Source organism: Lottia gigantea (assembly GCF_000327385.1).
Source record: "Lottia gigantea unplaced genomic scaffold LOTGIsca_9, whole genome shotgun sequence".
Taxonomy (NCBI): Eukaryota; Metazoa; Mollusca; class Gastropoda; family Lottiidae; genus Lottia; species Lottia gigantea.
The window spans coordinates 2,230,346-2,249,907 of NW_008710950.1; the positions used below are offsets into that span (position 1 = coordinate 2,230,346).

Genomic DNA, 19,562 nt, shown 5'->3' on the forward strand with positions numbered 1-19,562 from the left:
TTTATATATTATATTCATATATTTCCAACTAGAAATATTTAAACAGAACCTAAAACAAGTTGTTACTCAGAGCTTCGCGTTATGAATCTTCAGACAACTGTATATCACACATCGACAAGGCAATCATCAATAGTAATCCAATTTTAGATTTATAAAACTTTTAACTGTTAGTTGAATATGAATAGATTACTATGGAAGCGTATTAGTACGGAAGTACGGAAGCGTATTAGGGCCATTCATTTTTTATTTTTGGAATTTTCAAGTTAGTATGTTGACTTTTCAAGTTAGTATGTTGAATTTTCAAGTTAGCATGTTGACTTTTCAAGTTAGCATGGTGAAGTTTCAAGTTATTATCTTGAATTTTCAAGTTAGTTTGTTGAATTTTCAACATATAACTTGAACATACTAAAATTCAACGACTTTTCAAGTTAGTAACTTGAATTTTCAAGCTAGTATCCTGAAAATTCAACAAACTAACTTGAAAATTAAAAAAAAACAAACTGGATGGCCCTAATACGCTTCCGTAGATAACACATAAAAATTCTTTTTAAAAAATCTGAAGGTGAAATTGTGTGCAATTTAATTTCTTTTCAACAAAAGGACAATTTTTCTGCCTTTTTTACGCTTTCGAAGCACCTGAAACTAGTATATCTCGGCTCTTTGTATGTTCTGGGATGGTCTGCTGTTCAGTCTAATAAAGAAGTAATGTTTATAACAATTATGATAATAATTTTCAATTTTAATTTTTAATCAAAATATTAGGCTAAAGATGGTTATCATATACTCCGACGTAAAATAATATTAAAGGAACTTAGCCATCCATCATTCAATGTTGCTTCCAGAAACCAAATTAATTTTCTGAAATAAAATATTAAACATATTTCTGAAAAAAAAATTACTAGATAAAAGGTATAAATTATCCCTTTTGGTATATCTTATGCAATAAAATAACCATTTCAGGCCTAGTTATCATATAAGATATTGCCTATATAATAACACCCAATGTTTTACCGTAGACGTTTAATTAGATTTTCGAGGGTCAGTTTATTATAATGACCCGGTCGGGTTATAATTGGAATCTCCAAACAATCAACATGCGGGCATAGGAATTGCATTACAAGTTTTTAAAGAAAAAAATTGCACGTGCATGCACATCGAAGCAGAAACAGACGTTTTAATTAACCTATGATAGTTTTAATTCAAGAACCCATTTTAAACCCTGAAGGTATCCAGCATGCTATGTTAGCCCTCATCAACAATTGATGTATTGGGCACTTCATCAGCCACTAGTCTTTAACAAGCTTGTATTCGTTCACAGTTTATCTTTCCACCGTGAATAAAAGACAATTAGTGTATTGTGTACAACGATCATTGAAAATATCAATATATAAAAAACGACGGCTACTGGAGAATCATGAATTCATATCCGTTGACAACAATTCATAATCATGACACTTATTTTAATAATCAGTTTCTTTTCTTTACTTAAAAAAACTTACATAAATAACATATCCAAGCTCGATAACAAACAATTTAGGCAATCTTGACAATGTTTGTTGCTATCATGACCAAAACGATTTAACTTTTAATCACCTTATTTACAATAACAGCTTAGTTTAGGCTATTAGTTTATTAAAAGTTATCATTTATTCCATTTATTTACAATACTAAATATAATTATATATATAATGAAGCGTTCTTTGCCCAAATTTAAAAAGAAAATCCAATAAAATATTTATTTTGATGTCTTCTCGAATCTTACCTTAAATAACCTTCTGTACAAATAAACAAGTTATAATAATAATAATAATAATAATAATAATAATTCATTCGTACAAAAAATAGTACATTTACAAAAATTCATTTACAAAAATACACGGAAATACTATAATTCCATGTAGTTACACTCAACTTAAACACAGGTATTCCATAATATCATTTGTTTCATGGAATACTACTGTGTGTTTGTTTGTATCTGTTATGAAAATGACACAGCCAGCGACTTGTAAGTCTTCAAATTTCTGTGACCTCAAGTCATTAGCATTAATTAATGATATTAACTCATTGAGTCTGCGCTCCGTTAAATAACATTTACATATATCATATTTATTAGTAGTAGGTAGAAAATTCATGTCATAAATTCGATTAAACTACGAATGTACATAACAAAATATTTTCACTGTTAAAATAGTTTAAATATTTCCAAATTCGATTATATTATGATTTTGTTTTGTTGATATTTTAAAGGTACTTCTTAAATTCTATATGATAGGTCCTAAATGGAAACCACAGATTGTTAACTTTATCTAAGAGTATGATTATCTGTTACATTCCTGTATTAACATTACTTAGTTATAACAGCCTGAAGGATATTTATTGCTTTGAAATATATTCAGGCAAGCAAAAAAATTGCGGACGCACATTAAATTCTTCTGACCTGAGATGAAAAATTATCAGTCCTGTTTATTATAAGAGTATCTAATTTCAACAACAACATCTCAATATCTAGAAAATGTTGAATTATTAAAAAGAAGTTTTGTTAAGAAATAAAGTTTCAAGTGTTTACCTCTAATTATTATAATTATTTGTCTATTATGTTCTGGTTGTAGTAATTAAACTCTATCATACCCACCGGCATCAACTCACTTAATGTACAGAAACCATAATGTAACAGCTCCCGCCTAGTGGTGCCACTAGCTGATCACGTGTCCAGTACCTTCCCCCAGCTTTACCGACGCACACAGACTTCATTTTCTGGCCTTGTGACTCACTTTACAGAGCTAAGATAATTAATCGTTGTAATCAAAACAAATGTATAATTGGGGAACATTGTTATCAACAGAAATGTTTTAGATTGAATAACGTCAAATCTTTAGACTCAAATCAGGGGACTAAAAATAATACTTGCTTATATTCACAGCAAGATTACGTGAATACTTTCTCAAATTTACCTCACTGTTAATTTCTTGTTAATTTTGACACACATTCTAGAACATTATCCTAGTTAAAGGCAGCCTACCCGCAACACGCAATACATGTATGTGCCAAAAGAAATCTATTCTATTCCTATGCGAGTTATTTAACGCGGGCTTGAAGCTTGAAAGAGGTCCTAGCCTTGATATGTGTATTGAAAAACTTGTTGTAAGATGTATCCTACACTTAACGACTATAAAACCACTTTCTACCCTTATTTAGTTTATTTCTCACAGGCTGCCATTATTTATGTTTGCATATTACATCATAAGAACTGGTATACAAAAAATGAGTTCTAGTACATTATAAGCATTTTTCAGTGAAATTTCTATTTTTTTTTTGTGATATATGCCCACTTCATCATTTGTTTTATCTGGAATTTTTCATACTTTGAACTCAAGACTCTTCAATACTTACTTCATTTGATAATACTATAATTTATATTCAGTATCACCTTGTTTAGGAGATACTTTGATTTACCTTTAATACTCATTTAATTCGATAATTTCATAATTTATATTCAGTATCAATTGTTTGATCTATACTTTGATTGACCTTCAATACTTACTTCATTTGATAATACTATAATTTATATTCAGTATTACCTTGTTTGACCATACTTTGATTTATCTTCAATACTTACTTCATTTGATAATACTATAATTTATATTCAGTATCACCTTGTTTAGGAGATACTTTGATTTACTTTCAATACTTACTTCATTTGATAATGTTATAATTTATATTCAGTATCACCTTTTTTGGTGATACTTTGATTTACCTTAAATACACATTTAATTCGATAATTTCATAATTTATATTCAGTATTAATTGTTTGATCTATACTTTGATTTATCTTCAATACTGACTTGATTTGGTAATACTATAATTTATATTCAGTATTACCTTCTTCGGAGATACATTTATTTACTTTCAATACTTACTTGATTTAATTATATTATTCTTATATTCAGTATTACATTGTTTGGTATTTGATTTGATAATACTACAATTTATATCCAGTATGACCTTGTTTGATCATTCTTTGATTTATCTTCAAAACTTACTTGATTTGGTAATACGATAATTTATATTCAGTATTACCTTCTTCGGAGATACTTTGATTTACCTTCAATACTTATTTGATTTAATAATATTATATTTATATTCAGTATCACCTTTTTTGGTGATACCTTGATTTACTTTTAATACTTACTTGATTTGGTAACTTATATTCAGTATTACCTTGAATTGGAGATACTTTGACTTACTCTCAATACTTACTTGATTTGATAATGCTATAATTTATATTCAGTATTACCTTGTTTAGGAGATACTTTGATTTACCTTCAATACTTACTTGATTTGATAATACAATAATTTATATTCAGTATCACCTTGTTTAGGAGATACTTTGATTTACTTTCAATACTTACTTGATTTGATAATACAATAATTTATATTCAGTATCACCTTTTTTGGTGATACTTTGATTTACCTTTAATACTCATTTAATTCGATAATTTCATAATTTATATTCAGTATTAATTGTTTGATCTATACTTTGATTTATCTTCAATACTTACTTCATTTGATAATACTATAATTTATATTCAGTATCACCTTGTTTAGGAGATACTTTGATTTACCTTCAATACTTACTTGATTTGATAATACTATAATTTATATTCAGTATCACCTTGTGTAGGAGATACTTTGATTTACTTTCAATACTTACTTCATTTGATAATGTTATAATTTATATTCAGTATCACCTTTTTTGGTGATACTTTGATTTACCTTTAATACTCATTTAATTCGATAATTTCATAATTTATATTCAGTATTAATTGTTTGATCTATACTTTGATTTATCTTCAATACTTACTTCATTTGATAATACTATAATTTATATTCAGTATCACCTTGTGTAGGAGATACTTTGATTTACTTTCAATACTTACTTCATTTGATAATGTTATAATTTATATTCAGTATCACCTTTTTTGGTGATACTTTGATTTACCTTAAATACTCATTTAATTCGATAATTTCATAATTTATATTCAGTATTAATTGTTTGATCTATACTTTGATTTATCTTCAATACTTATTTGATTTGATAATACTATAATTTATATTCAGTATTACCTTCTTCGGAGATACTTTGATTTACCTTCAATACTTACTTGATTTAATTATATTATTTTTATATTCAGTTTTACATTGTTTGGTATTTGATTTGATCATACTATAATTTATATCCAGTATGACCTTGTTTGATCATTCTTTGATTTACCTTCAATACTTACTTGATTTGGTAATACTATAATTTATATTCAGTATTACCTTCTTCGGAGATACTTTGATTTACCTTCAATACTTACTTGATTTAATTATATTATTTTTATATTCAGTTTTACATTGTTTGGTATTTGATTTGATCATACTATAATTTATATCCAGTATGACCTTGTTTGATCATTCTTTGATTTACCTTCAATACTTACTTGATTTGGTAATACTATAATTTATATTCAGTATTACCTTCTTCGGAGATACTTTGATTTACCTTCAATACTTACTTGATTTAATTATATTATTTTTATATTCAGTTTTACATTGTTTGGTATTTGATTTGATCATACTATAATTTATATCCAGTATGACCTTGTTTGATCATTCTTTGATTTACCTTCAATACTTACTTGATTTGATAATTTGGTAATCTGTTTTTAATGGAGACAGATTTACGTAAGATTTATTCTTTTTTTTCTGACTTTTGTATGAAATTTTTATTTCATGCATATAAAATAGTCTATGTTTAAATCATGAATCATGAATTCTAGATTAAAGTCATATATGGAATGAATACATTGATATATGACTATTTTAACTTTATGTTACAAGAAGTAGTAATAAACAATTTCGATTTTTGATTAATGCATGTCCTTATAGAGCTGCACGAGCTGTATGTGGATAAGGACACGTAGAAATATTACCTATATATGGCTTTAAAACAAGGTTTTAATGCACCGAATTTCAATTGATATCTATAATCTCACTGAAATTTGTGGCATATTTGCTCTGGTCCAGTTAGTTTATCAGTACAACTTTGGGTTTCGCTACCGCACAAGTCTTCGGTGTTATCAAGAAACCAATGTGTGGGGCTTTGGATGAAATAGGTTCTATGACACTATTTGATTGCTTAAAAGTGACGTTATTAGAACGGAACTGCGGAAGAAAACTTGTTACATTACAACGGAGACATCAAAAGCACACCAATAACAAGTTTAGCTTTATTTTCATCACAATAATAAGAAATAAAATAGTTTTTCATCATACGATAAGGTACATAAAGGTTTTCAACTTGGTCATGATTTGGCTATACTGTTGGCAATTATTTACTTATTTCATAGATGTCGCAATGCTGTAATTCGCATAGAGATTGCAAAGAAAATGATTTCCACTATCGATATTCTAGCAGAATTGATAAAACATCCGCTAAGGAAAGGAACACAAAATCTTGATTCTTTCAAAGACCAAACAGCGATTACATCCTGCTTACTTTCTCAATATTTCCACATAATTACTTTGTTTACCATACAGCGTGCGGAACCAAAGCAGAATGCACGTGTATTTCTTCCATACACGTGCTTGCCAATGTGCCCTGGTTGCCAAGACGTGTAATCAAGTAGGTGTTTACAGAATAAAATTGTCACGCTGTAATACAAGTGAAATCTGACAGGAATCTTGTCTTCTTAAGTCTTCATTCTACATGAAACTGTCGTAAATAGTCTCTCTTAGTTAATAATTCTTTGGCTTCACCTCATTTCACGTCAAATAGATTCGACTTGTATTTCATGTTGATTTCCAGGCTTCTTTTCAACGGACACCATCTTGACCAATCACATATCACGATTCCATCTATTTTCTGTCTCATTAACCAATGAGAGTTTAATGATTTATCAGAGAGATACCAACAAAATTCACGACGGGAGATTGGAAGTGGAAAAACATTAAGAATCAGAAGCCATAGGAAATAGGTTGTGTATTTGCCTGGTGGGGTAATAGAGAAATATATTTGAAAAAGAATCAAGTCTCAATTTACAAACAAGCGTGTTTTAATTTGAGAAACGTATTATTTAAGAGAGTGTTACAAGTTATAATGGAAAATCTTAGGGAACTGGAAAGAGTGATAAGTTCTTCCGTAGTCTTACAGGTAGGTTTCTTGTTTTTCTTAGTACAATGATTAACAGGTTTTCTTACCATCATGTTAAAGAGTTAAATCAAACAATTAGATTATCAAATTATCATAATAATAAAGATTTGATTAATTATCGAATATAATGAGAAGTACGTTACAGATTTTATTATATTTTGTGATAAAATTAGTTTTGATCTATTGGATTTTTATATACAAATATCCAAATCATAGTATAATCATCAAATATGTTTATTGAATTAAATTTGAATAGTGAATATGTACAGTACAGTACAGTAGCTTATGTTTTATCATTTATTTTTTAAATATGTTATTATAAAATTAATGTTTATAACATTAAATTATATATTAATAAAATTATGAAATATTAAAAGATTTACACAATCAGTTGCATTCGGAAACATGATGATTTTTCAATTCTAATAAAAGCCTGTAATAATACAACAGTCTGGTACCAGTATTTTTGATAATGAATTATGACATTATTCAGGATTTTGTTCAATTAAATAATCGCATATTTTTCAAATATAAAATGTTATTCTATTCTTCATATTTTGTTAAAGGTAAATAAATTTTTACTGAATTACATAGGGAATTCATAATATTATATCAATATATATATCGTATACCTAAATTTCAATTTTTTCAAAAATTCGATATTTCACATATTTCCACAGATTTGTTATTAATTGTTTAAAATTCGATTTTTCGCGTCAAGATAAAGTGTGTAGAATTTTGCATTTTATTTTAGGTTTGTAATTGTTTTACATTTATCGGATAACTATCTTCAATCTTTCAGTATATTTACAATTTATCAATCAATTTTTCATATTTTTTATTTTTAATATCCATCATATTTGAATTATCAAATTTCTTCCACTGCAAATATTTCATATTTTAGTTTTACATCTTTCTAATATTTTAAATATTTATCACAAAATATTAATTTTTTACCTTTATTTTCTACATGTAATTTTGTTATTCTAGATTATAATTCTACATGCAATTCAATATATTTGATGTGTAATGTTTCAAAGTTTAATACACTTTTTAAAATATTTGTTACTGTAGATTCGCAAATTTATAATTATTCTATTTGAGTATTTAAAACTAAATAAATTCTAATATGAAATTACCAAAAAAAAAAAAATACATATTGCATATATAAAAGTTCTGTTATATCTGTATTATAATTATAAATTATAGCAAAAGATCTACCTATAACCTTTTTCTTTTTTTGAAAAGAAAACGTAAGACTGTCATGATGAGGATTTTATATCTGTAGCACATTTCGGAAGCATCAGATAAGATTTTGTCGCGTAAAAAAAAATTCAGGGACTCATCAGAACACGACAATGACTTACCGACACTGCTGTATATATTGTATTATAGGTTTTAGATGGATTATTCATTGAATAATAGTGGTCATTTTGATCTTTGGAAAACAGAAACACCAAGTCGACCATCTTCTGCCGATCTTCAGACATCACAGTCCTTTCCTCCCTTGACAAATTTTACCTCGACCTTAGAGTTTGAACCAGTTCCCAGCTTATTTTCACTTTCTACATGCCCTCCTAACTACAGGTCAGATGTTTTGGATTTTAGAACATAATGCTGATTAAATGTTTTACTCTCACAACTTTTACAAAAGTTTACAGATTTTATTTTCTTTCTTTTAAAGGAGAATAAGAAATTTTCAAAGATATACGCGACGTCAGTTATTCAATATTATAAAACAATATTATAAAATCTAAAACATAGCTTAACCTATACGCGTATACCATTTTATTTTGGTACAAAAAGTGCAAGAAATCTATGACCTCCTCCATGATGTGCCTTTCGGCTGATATGGAATAACTAGTTCAGACAATATCCTTATTATCTGTGTTTTCCCGGGCATGGCTTACATCATAATGTTTTTGTCTTCTTCTCAACGCAAAAAAGTAAAACAAGCACACACTAAACCACCCTCTCTGATCAGTATTTTTGAAACGAATTCAACAATGTTATTCTTTCTCTCATACCATTCGGTATCTTAACTTCCCTTTCTGAGAACTATGGATATACATGCAAGATAGTCTGATCTATAAATTTCTATTTTTTAGAGATATTCAAATCTTTAAAGAGAAGGGATCCCATGATATAGCTGATGCTTTACTGTCTTTGAAACATCCAATAGTTCACCCATCTCAGTTCTCTACAGGTCCTATATCACCATTGTCACCGAGTCCAGCCATGCCGTATTTCACATCATCTCATCAAGGTTTTAATTCTGGTATGACGTCATCATGTACCCAGGGACTACCGTATCCCCACAATCCACCAGTTTTACACAATACTTACAGTTCTGTGCCCTCTCAGTATCAACCTCAATATGAAACAGGTAAGTCATTTTAAAACTTTGCATAAATAATTGATAAAGTAGGCTTTCTGTCTTTTTTCTAATTTTTTTTGGAGAAAAATATCAGAATAAAAAAGAATTGGAACCTTATTTTAATAAGATTTGAACTAGAACAATAATTAATTGAAATGCAAAAAAAAAAAAGAAAAAAAAAAAGAAACAAACAATTAAATTTTTGATGTTATAGAACTTAAATATGAATTAAATATTGAAATATATGATGTAAACCAATATGGTGAAATATCGTAGCTTAAAAACAGACAAAAACTGAAATATCACAACATAATTAAGGCATTTATGTGCCATTAAATGTTTTTGTTTCATGAAGTTAATTGAATTTTCAAAAAGGAATTCATATCTTGATTGATTTAAAAAAAAAATTCCAAATAAATTATAAAATATTGCTGCTTTTGAAGCGAAATATAAATGAAATATGGAAATAATTATATTTCTTATTCACTTTTCTAGCAGTGAAAATATTTTGTTATGGTAATAAATAATATATTAATTTTTATATAAATGATATATATGACTTGTACATCAAATCAAACGTGAATACAGATTTATGAAATTTCAGTGTTATGGAACAGAGATCTTATTGAAATATCAAAATATGTAAAATTAAAGGTAATTAAACAGCAAAAGTTCGCTGTTGTTATATAATTCAAATTTCATAGATATATAAATTTTTAGTACATGAATATATAATTAGTTTGTCGTATTATAATATGCATATCACTGTTTTTAAGAGTATATGTAAAATAGCATAAAATTAAATAACAAAATATTGTTTATAATACATAATTGACATCAGACATGAAATATTAGAATATATAATGTTGAACATAAATAAATGGTATCAAAATTATGATTACAATATAAAAATATACAAAGACATAAATAAATGATATCTGTATATGTATTTGAAATATTAGATTAAATAAATATAATAATTGACCTAATCCTAAAAGAACATGTTGTTATTCAGAGTTTAACGCTATGCGATCTTCAGACAACATGTTTTTTAGGTTCTGCATAGGTAATAAGATATTGGCTCTCAAGTTCAATTTTTCATATCGATATTTTGACGATGTTTTGTTCGTCAATAACCTCGATTTTAAACCAAATAGCTTAGTGGGATTTATCAAAGTGAACTTGTAATAAAGGAAACTAGAGAGACGAATATTTGGCCTCCTATTTAGATGTATTACTGAATCATGACAATCATGGGTTGATGTCCAGATGACTTCGCATTTCCTTCAACCTTCCATTTTTGAGCAGCAATATTCCCTCTTCTCCCGCTTAATATGGCGTTTACGTTTCCCAGCTGATACGTTAAGCCAGAGCTTCTTCCGCATATGATGATATTGTGCCGAGAGCGTCGGTGTTGACCTCTAAATTGTTGACACATGGTTACTTAAAACCGAGATTGGTTTCTACATTGAAAAAGTTTTTTTGGTCGTCACCAGGATCTGGTTGATCTCTCGACACTATAGTGTCAAAGTTGTTGACGGATTTTTATGTTGGGTGTAGACCATCATTTGTTAATTTGTGACTAATATTATTCCTGGAATATTCAATTTCGATTGGCCTCATTTCATTTGAAACTGATTATCTAGATATTGGCGGATGCAGTTCACGAGTTAGAGTATGCTCACTCTTTCTGGAACACCTGATACTACCTCTCGAGAGAGGTCCATTTTTATTTAGTTTCAATTCCGGGATGTTGATTTGTCCTGTCCATGGATTTTCCGACTGGCTATGAGACTTTGATATTCTTTCGTTCAGCTTCAATATATTTTTTTATATCGGTCTACAATTAAATTTTTTGAAATATTAAACTATATAAAGTTATGTATAAATAAATGACATCAAAGATATATTTGAAATATCAAACTTTATCAATAAATGACATCAGAAATATATTTGAAATATTAAACTTTATAAAGTTATGTATAAATAAATGACATCAAAGATATATTTGAAATATCAAACTTTATCAATAAATGACATCAGAAATATATTTGAAATATTAAACTTTATAAATAAATGACATCAGAAATATATTTGAAATATTAAACTATATAAAGTTCTGTATAAATAAATGACATCAGAAATATATTTGAAATATTAAACTTTATAAATAAATGACATCAGAAATATATTTGAAATATCAAACTTTATAAATAAATGACATCCGAAATATATTTGAAATATTAAACTATATAAAGTTCTGTATAAATAAATGACATCAGAAATATATTTGAAATATTAAACTTTATAAAGTTATGTATAAATAAATGACATCAAAAATATATTTGCAATATGAAACTTTAAAAAGTTCTGTATAAATAAATGACATCAAAAATATATTTGAAATATTAAACTTTATAAAGTTATGTATAAATAAATGACATCAAAAATATATTTGAAATATTAAACTTTATAAAGTTATGTATAATTAAATGACATCAAAAATATATTTGAAATATGAAACTTTAAAAAGTTATGTATAAATAAATGACATCAAAAATACATTTGAAATATGAAACTTTAAAAAGTTCTGTATAAATAAATGACATTAGAAATATATTTGAAATATGAAACTTTAAAAAGTTCTGTATAAATAAATGACATCAAAAATATATTTGAAATATGAAACTTTAAAAAGTTATGTATAAATAAATGACATCAAAAATACATTTGAAATATGAAACTTTAAAAAGTTCTGTATAAATAAATGACATTAGAAATATATTTGAAATATGAAACTTTAAAAAGTTATGTATAAATAAATGACATCAAAAATATATTTGAAATATGAAACTTTAAAAAGTTATGTATAAATAAATGACATCAAAAATATATTTGAAATATGAAACTTTAAAAAGTTCTGTATAAATAAATGACATCAAAAATATATTTGCAATATGAAACTTTAAAAAGTTCTGTATAAATAAATGACATCAAAAATATATTTGAAATATGAAACTTTAAAAAGTTCTGTATAAATAAATGACATCAAAAATATATTTGAAATATTAAACTTTAAAAAGTTCTGTATAAATAAATGACATCAAAAATATATTTGAAATATGAAACTTTAAAAAGTTCTGTATAAATAAATGACATCAAAAATATATTTGAAATATCAAACTTTAAAAAGTTATGTATAAATAAATGACATCAGAAATATATTTGAAATATTAAACTTTAAAAAGTTATGTATAAATAAATGACATTAGAAATATATTTGAAATATTAATAAACATAGATAAATGTAATGAACAATAATTTGGGCGGCAATATAATCTAAGTCAGGTACTATAATGAAAACCGCTGCTTTTTAGCGAATTTTAAATATTGAAATGTAAATAATAAATATTTCAACATGACAGAAAAATATCTTAAAGTTATAAAAAAAAAGCCTCTTCGCGATTTGAAAATAGTCCATTTATCATCGAATTTCTATTTATATTAAAGTACTATTGATTAAAATGCGTACCAATATCAATTCTCTCATATTTTCAGTTGTTTATTCAACTTACAATCCCTAATTTGCCAATTTCTTGGCCCGGTGCGCCGATTGCAAATATTTCTGAGAAGCAATTGAGTGCTGTCATTCAATAGATTAGATTAGTTTTATACTTATTCCTGAATCTATTTACAACGGTTTGGTCATCGACAGTGTACTTTCAAGAAGACCTTCATCAGATCCGTATTCTTCAGATTAAATGAAGGAACTCACACAAATAAAACTAAAAGTTTAGAGTAATAGTCACCCGGGTTGGTAATACATGTATATGACTTATACACTGCCTCGAAATCTTTTTGAAATGAAGATCTTTTATTTTTAGGACAATTATCTCCAACTCAACCACCAACTCCTAATGTACATTTTCCATCAATGAGTGTCAATGTTTCAATGAGTATGAATGTTGGTGTACCACCTGGACTAGGTAATGGACAATATAACAACTTACAACAGCAATGGGGAAATCAACCACAATCTCCTACCTTATCTCAGTACCATGGTGGTCATGCCCCTGCTTTGCAGGCACAATACACAGGTTATGGATCTCAAACACATCCTTTCCAAGGTTCTTATAGTTTTACCCCAGAATTACGGACGCATGTACCAGAAAGCAGAGGATTTTATTACAAGGCTGAAGGATTGAAAGATGTAGCAAGGTTTTGTGCTTCTGGTCATTTTAAGAAAAGTAAATTCCTGTCGGAAAGAAATAGTGCCACATCCTTTAATGAAGGTGAGAATTTTTATTTTGTGACTTTTTCCATTTTCTTCAATTAAATACCTTTCAAGAATTGAGAAAATCCGAAAATTATGAAAATTGGCTGCTATGCCAATATTTATTTTCACCATTCTACCATTTTAACTTGTAACATTTTACCCAAATTAATTTTCGTGCAAACATAAATTGTGGCCAGAAAATTTTGGAAACAAATATAACCTAAAAGGTACAGATTCGCCATTTTGGGGCTTGATTTGAGTCTTGAATATTTGTAAAGGTACGCTTGGTCAAAAATTGGCACACCTGTCGGAAAGTTCTTTTAGGACGATTATAAGAATCCTTGTTCATTAAGGCCTATACACATTTAAATATATATTATCAATTTCACAGCATGTACGATGAAGACAAACTTCTGTAGAATTTGCGGGAAAACATACGCAAGACCTAGTACTCTGAAGACTCATCTCCGTACCCATTCTGGAGAAAAGCCTTATAAATGTCACATTTGTAGTAAATCATTTTCTCAAGCCGCTAATCTAACAGCTCATACCAGAACACATAGGTAAGTACCAGAGGATGCCACTGTACTTAAATCATATTCATATTCAGAGGAGAATTGTCCTCATTAATAATTTGTCATAATAAGGCATAATGATAATGTTACATATCTAATTACAATGCATTATGCACGACACACACATAGTTCGCTATGATCTTTTTACTTAGATTTGTTGAATTTTTATCAGTATTTAACCTCTTTTTTAAATTGTTCAAATATAATGTCGTATTTCTGTAGGTGTCTCCAACTTGCCTCTCATGATCTGACGAAATAGTTATACAAAAAGCGTTCCAGGTTATTAAATAATTCATCCAATTAAATGCCCTGATAACATGACTTTTAGGAATTCGTGGATGTTTATTGACTTGTAATTGTCAGTCTAGTGTTTTTGATTTAAAGGGGTGCTCCGCTTTTTTGTAAAAAGTTTTCATTATCAAAAGCTTCGTAAATCATACCGGAAAATATTTCTAAAGCATGCCATTTATATCTTTGTAATTTCTTGACCAAACTGAAAGTACTAATTGTGAATTAAGCAGTTTGACCTTGTTTTGCTGTTTGGCTTTATAATAGTACGATATCATTAGTTAAAATCTTTAGAATACGAATAGGAGACAAATTTATCTACAATTGGCGTTTATTTTACTCAAATCCGAACAGTAGTTTTCTAACAGCTTCCATAAAGCATAACGAACTTAGAAACCTTAATTTTTTTTTTATATTTGGCGTTTAAAAATTATCGGTTGGATTCATTTAGTTAAAACTCTCAGATACGATTCACTTCTGTCGATATTGGGTTATAGTTTTCACTAATTTGAGCAAAACAAATTTTCGACCTACAAAAAAAAACCGGAATGTCCCTTTAACGCTATTATCACATGAAACGAAATTCACTTCAGAATTTTAATCAGATTGAACTCATATAGTCCTTATACAATATATTACGTCTAAGTAAATATGACTTTATACTGTCTAGACATCTATATATATAATTTTGTAAAACTCATAGATTTACATTTAATTCATAATTCTGGATTACGAACGTAATGCTAGTACATAATAGTTATCTATTTGGTTTTCAGCGGTGAAAAACCATTTCGATGCCCAGTTTGTGAAAGAAGATTCTCTCAAAGTTCGTCAGTGACAACACATATGAGAACACATTCTGGAGAACGACCATACAGATGCAGATTGTGTAAAAAGGCCTTTTCAGATAGTTCAACACTTACAAAACACCTGAGAATTCACAGTGGAGAGAAACCATATCAATGTAAACTCTGTCTTCTGAGGTTTTCACAATCTGGTAATCTGAATAGACACATGAGAGTACATGCCAATAATAACTGAATAGAATAATAAAAGATTTCAACATAAAACTGTGGATAGAAAATACAACATCTCCAAGTCGACTACATGATCCATTCTCTATTGATAGGCCTATTGTGTCTTCTATAAAAATTTGAATTGAGATCATGGATGGAAACTGAAATAATTAATAATTCAAGATAGACCAATTTGGCGTGACGTAAATTTTTGTTATTTTAAGATATATGTTGTTTTTATTTTCATAGTTTATATTTGAATAAAATGAAATTATACAATATGTAAATATCACTTCCAATGGTCAAGTTACATTGAGAAATAAATGGCTATTTACAATTAGGTTGCTGAACTGACAAAGATATTCCATGCCTTGGTTTTTAAGGTGCATGTATATCAATAGTCCGAAACATCTGCTCTATTCCAGCCTCTGATAGATATTTTGACAGTTATCGATAGTTGTCAATAATAGAGTCAGTAAAACAAGGTATGGGTATTTTCCACGACTCTGAAATGCGTTTTTTCTAACATAATATCAAATCACCTATACGATGACTGTAAATTATTGTTAGGTATCATCGTAAATTTTGTTTTGTTAGTATCACGTGACTTTGTGAGCCTTGAACTTTTAGCTTCAAATGGCCGACAAGAGATCAGTTTCGTTAAAAGAAAGAGTGTAGGGAACCGCAGAGGTAACAAATATGGTGTAGTGGTATTATGGTGACTGAAAAGTATCCATATTTCCGAACAATTATGTGCAGATAAACGAGGCTCGGCTGTGTTTGAATTTGACCGATCCGATTTAAATCAATATGTTAAAGAATTCACAGAGCCTAGTTTTTTTAGTCTCTGCACCAGCCGACATCTTTCTAAATAGCTCTGAAAGGCTGGTACAAAGGCAGATGTTTCGGTTTATAGAATATTAAGTGCTTCATTATGCTTGATCATATGTAATTACATTTATGTGTAAATTATTGTACGTTTCAATCAGATATTGTGCCTTTTTAATTGGTGTATATTATAAATGTGATGATTATAGTACATATACGTATTGTTTATTTTACAGCAAAAGTTGTTCCCACTATTTCCCACTATAACTGGAATTATCATGACATTAGAGACCATATTAATTGTTACTGAAGTTACATCAATTTATTTAAATATTGATGTGTTATAATTGAGTTCGTAGGATTTGAAATGTTAAAAAAGAATCGATTATATTTTGAGTTTTGAAGAATATTTCTTGTCAGTTGCAGAAAAAGAATGATTTTAGTTTCTAAAAAAGTATAGCCATGAATAAGAATTTTCTGTGGAAGTCCAGTAGCCAGTGGTTATTTACCTGGAAGTAAATAAAAACACGTGATGTGTGTCATATGTCAATCAAATGGTCATCAAGTGGTCATCCGGTTTCCTACCTGTCAACATGACGTCGTCACCGACCACGTGGGTGAAAGTGAGCGTTAAAGTCAATAAATATGTCAGATTTAGAATGAAAATGTAAACGATACTACTTGGTATTATTACAGTCAATAAGGCGTGAGAAATAAACTTGTTAATAATTTACACATTATTATTTCACTGTCATGATCACGATGAAACAACAAAAACGTCCAAACTGGAGCAGAAAACTAGGAAGGACCCAATATTGTAGATAATTACATAACACAATCTTAGGCCTATTTAATTCTTTTAAATGTCGATTAGGTTTACTATTTATTATGTATGTTTCCTGGATTGTTTTATGAATCCTCTGTTATGTTTTATGAATATTTGCTTTCTATTTAACATTTTTTAAAATTATGATTTAAGATTTCGACTTTCTTTTTTGGAATCATGATGCAATTTTATCTAATTGTCATTCTTATTTTCAGAATTACCATTTTGTTTTCTGTTTTTGCTATGCATATCCCGTTAACATAGAGGATAATTCGCAAAAAAATATTAAATGCAAAGTACAAAGAATTAAATTAGAAATTAAAAATATATAAATTATGATAAATATAAAGTTTCGTATTTTTTATCACGATTTTGTTTATCATATTAAGTCATCTTTGAAAGAAAATGATTATTCTAAAAACACGCAAGTAAAATATATAATCTTGCGTTGTAATTCAGAAAACGAAATTAAAATCAAACAAGAAAACATCAATGATAATTTTGAAAACAAAAACGATAAACAATTTATTTTCATCATAATTAGAAAAAAGAAGATTAAAATATTCTAAAACAATTTGATTGAAAGTATGACCGAAAATCCTTTTCATATATGATTCCAAATCATTTTATGGCAATATTATACAATTACAATAAAGTAGACTGGTGGTAATAGTTACAAACTTTATATGACATGTAGTTGTAAGCAAAATATTCCAAGTCTTACTTTTATGTAAGAGACAAATAATAAATATTGTTTCCTTGCACCAATGTCGGATAACATTAGAATATCCGAAAGCTTGGTAAAAGTAACAAAGTCTTCATAAAAATAAATATATTATACTCTATTTCTGTGAATATCAGAGATTACAAATATTTGAATTTCCAGATTAATAAAATATTTTTGACAATTTTAACAAAACAAAAAATTTTGTAATATTATTACCTTATTCTATATAAAAGTATAATTACGAGTTGTTGCCTGTTTAAAGAACACAAAGATCTGAATATCGTAAGGTATGAAATAATGAGCTAGAAGCAAATGATGAATAGGGCATATTATAATGTGCTCTATCTCTCTCTTACATCTTATTGATCTTCTGTTTGCGAAACCTGCAAAATGTCAGCGGTGGTGGAACAAAAAAAAATCTTCATCATTCCAAAGGGCATTTTGTATAGAGTGCAACATATTTCTGCGACAGATGAGACGTCACTGCCATCACGTGTTGTGATTGGTTAAAACCTATTAAATTGCTATCGTGACACGTGACTATGTTAGGAAATTGTCACGCCCTTAAGCTAATGGCATGCCTCGAGGAAAACAGAGAATTTTCGGGTTGAATTTAATATATTTATAGCAAATATTCTGTGACAAATTATGACTCGACGGGTTTGCCTTCATTGACCTTATGACACCGGATGTATTTAAGTTGATATTAAGAATGATATCTCAGTATGACATATGGCTTATTACTAGTCAAAACCAAGGATCGATAGCTTGACTTAATTCGGTCTGTAGCCTAGGGTTATGATTAAAAACTGCTTTCTTGATCTGGTTTATAAAGCCTGAGGTTTGTTGTTAATAACGTATTAGCTAATTATCTTCTCACTAAATGATCATCGTTACTAAACTGTCTAATCTGATTAAAGTTTTAATATTACACTCAAATGTATTTCGATTTCATTACATAGATTACAATGTCTCTCATGGGAAATAATAAGAGTAAGCAAACATGATAAAAATTATCAAAAATATCGCTTGAACAACATAAAACTTTAGCGGGATCGCTACACCCGGGCAAATGGTTAAATGATGTGATGTTCCCAACGTTGGCAGGAGTGAATTTGTGCTGGAGCTCGAATTTTGTGAAAGTCTGTAGATGGTTCACGGGCGAGAAGTATGGGGGGGGGGGAGGAGGTTGTAATGGGTTCCCCAATAAAATTATGAAACCTAGAAGCCCGGACAACGCATTTCTGACGAGTCTGAGGCCCCAAAATCCCCTTATCTAATAAAACATTCATATTCATATGGTTTTGTACGAAGGTTTTCCTTCTCAAATTAGCCTAGTTCTGACCAAGACCGAAGGCCCAATGAAACTTGTGAAACCTAAAAGTTCGGAGACATCCTTCTGAAGAACCAAAATCCCTTTTCAAAACGTCCATATTTTGGTTTAGCATAAAGGT

The 19,562-nt window shown here is 28.4% G+C and overlaps 2 protein-coding genes across 2 annotated transcripts; both read left to right on the plus strand.

The window, feature by feature from the left end:
• Window positions 1–7,141: 7,141 nt before the first annotated feature.
• Window positions 7,142–13,864, plus strand: LOTGIDRAFT_155750 (hypothetical protein; the record flags this gene model as incomplete). Its single annotated transcript, XM_009068279.1, has 4 exons — window positions 7,142–7,195; window positions 7,689–7,761; window positions 9,306–9,581; window positions 13,457–13,864. Coding segments are annotated over 4 exons (811 nt in total), but the record flags the coding sequence as incomplete, so codon positions are not given.
• Window positions 13,865–14,247: 383 nt separating this feature from the next.
• On the plus strand, window positions 14,248–15,752 carry LOTGIDRAFT_155751 (hypothetical protein; the record flags this gene model as incomplete). Its single annotated transcript, XM_009068280.1, has 2 exons — window positions 14,248–14,411; window positions 15,488–15,752. 2 exons carry the CDS (start codon window positions 14,248–14,250, stop codon window positions 15,750–15,752), a joined length of 429 nt encoding a protein of 142 aa, XP_009066528.1.
• Between the last annotated feature and the right edge of the window lie 3,810 nt (window positions 15,753–19,562).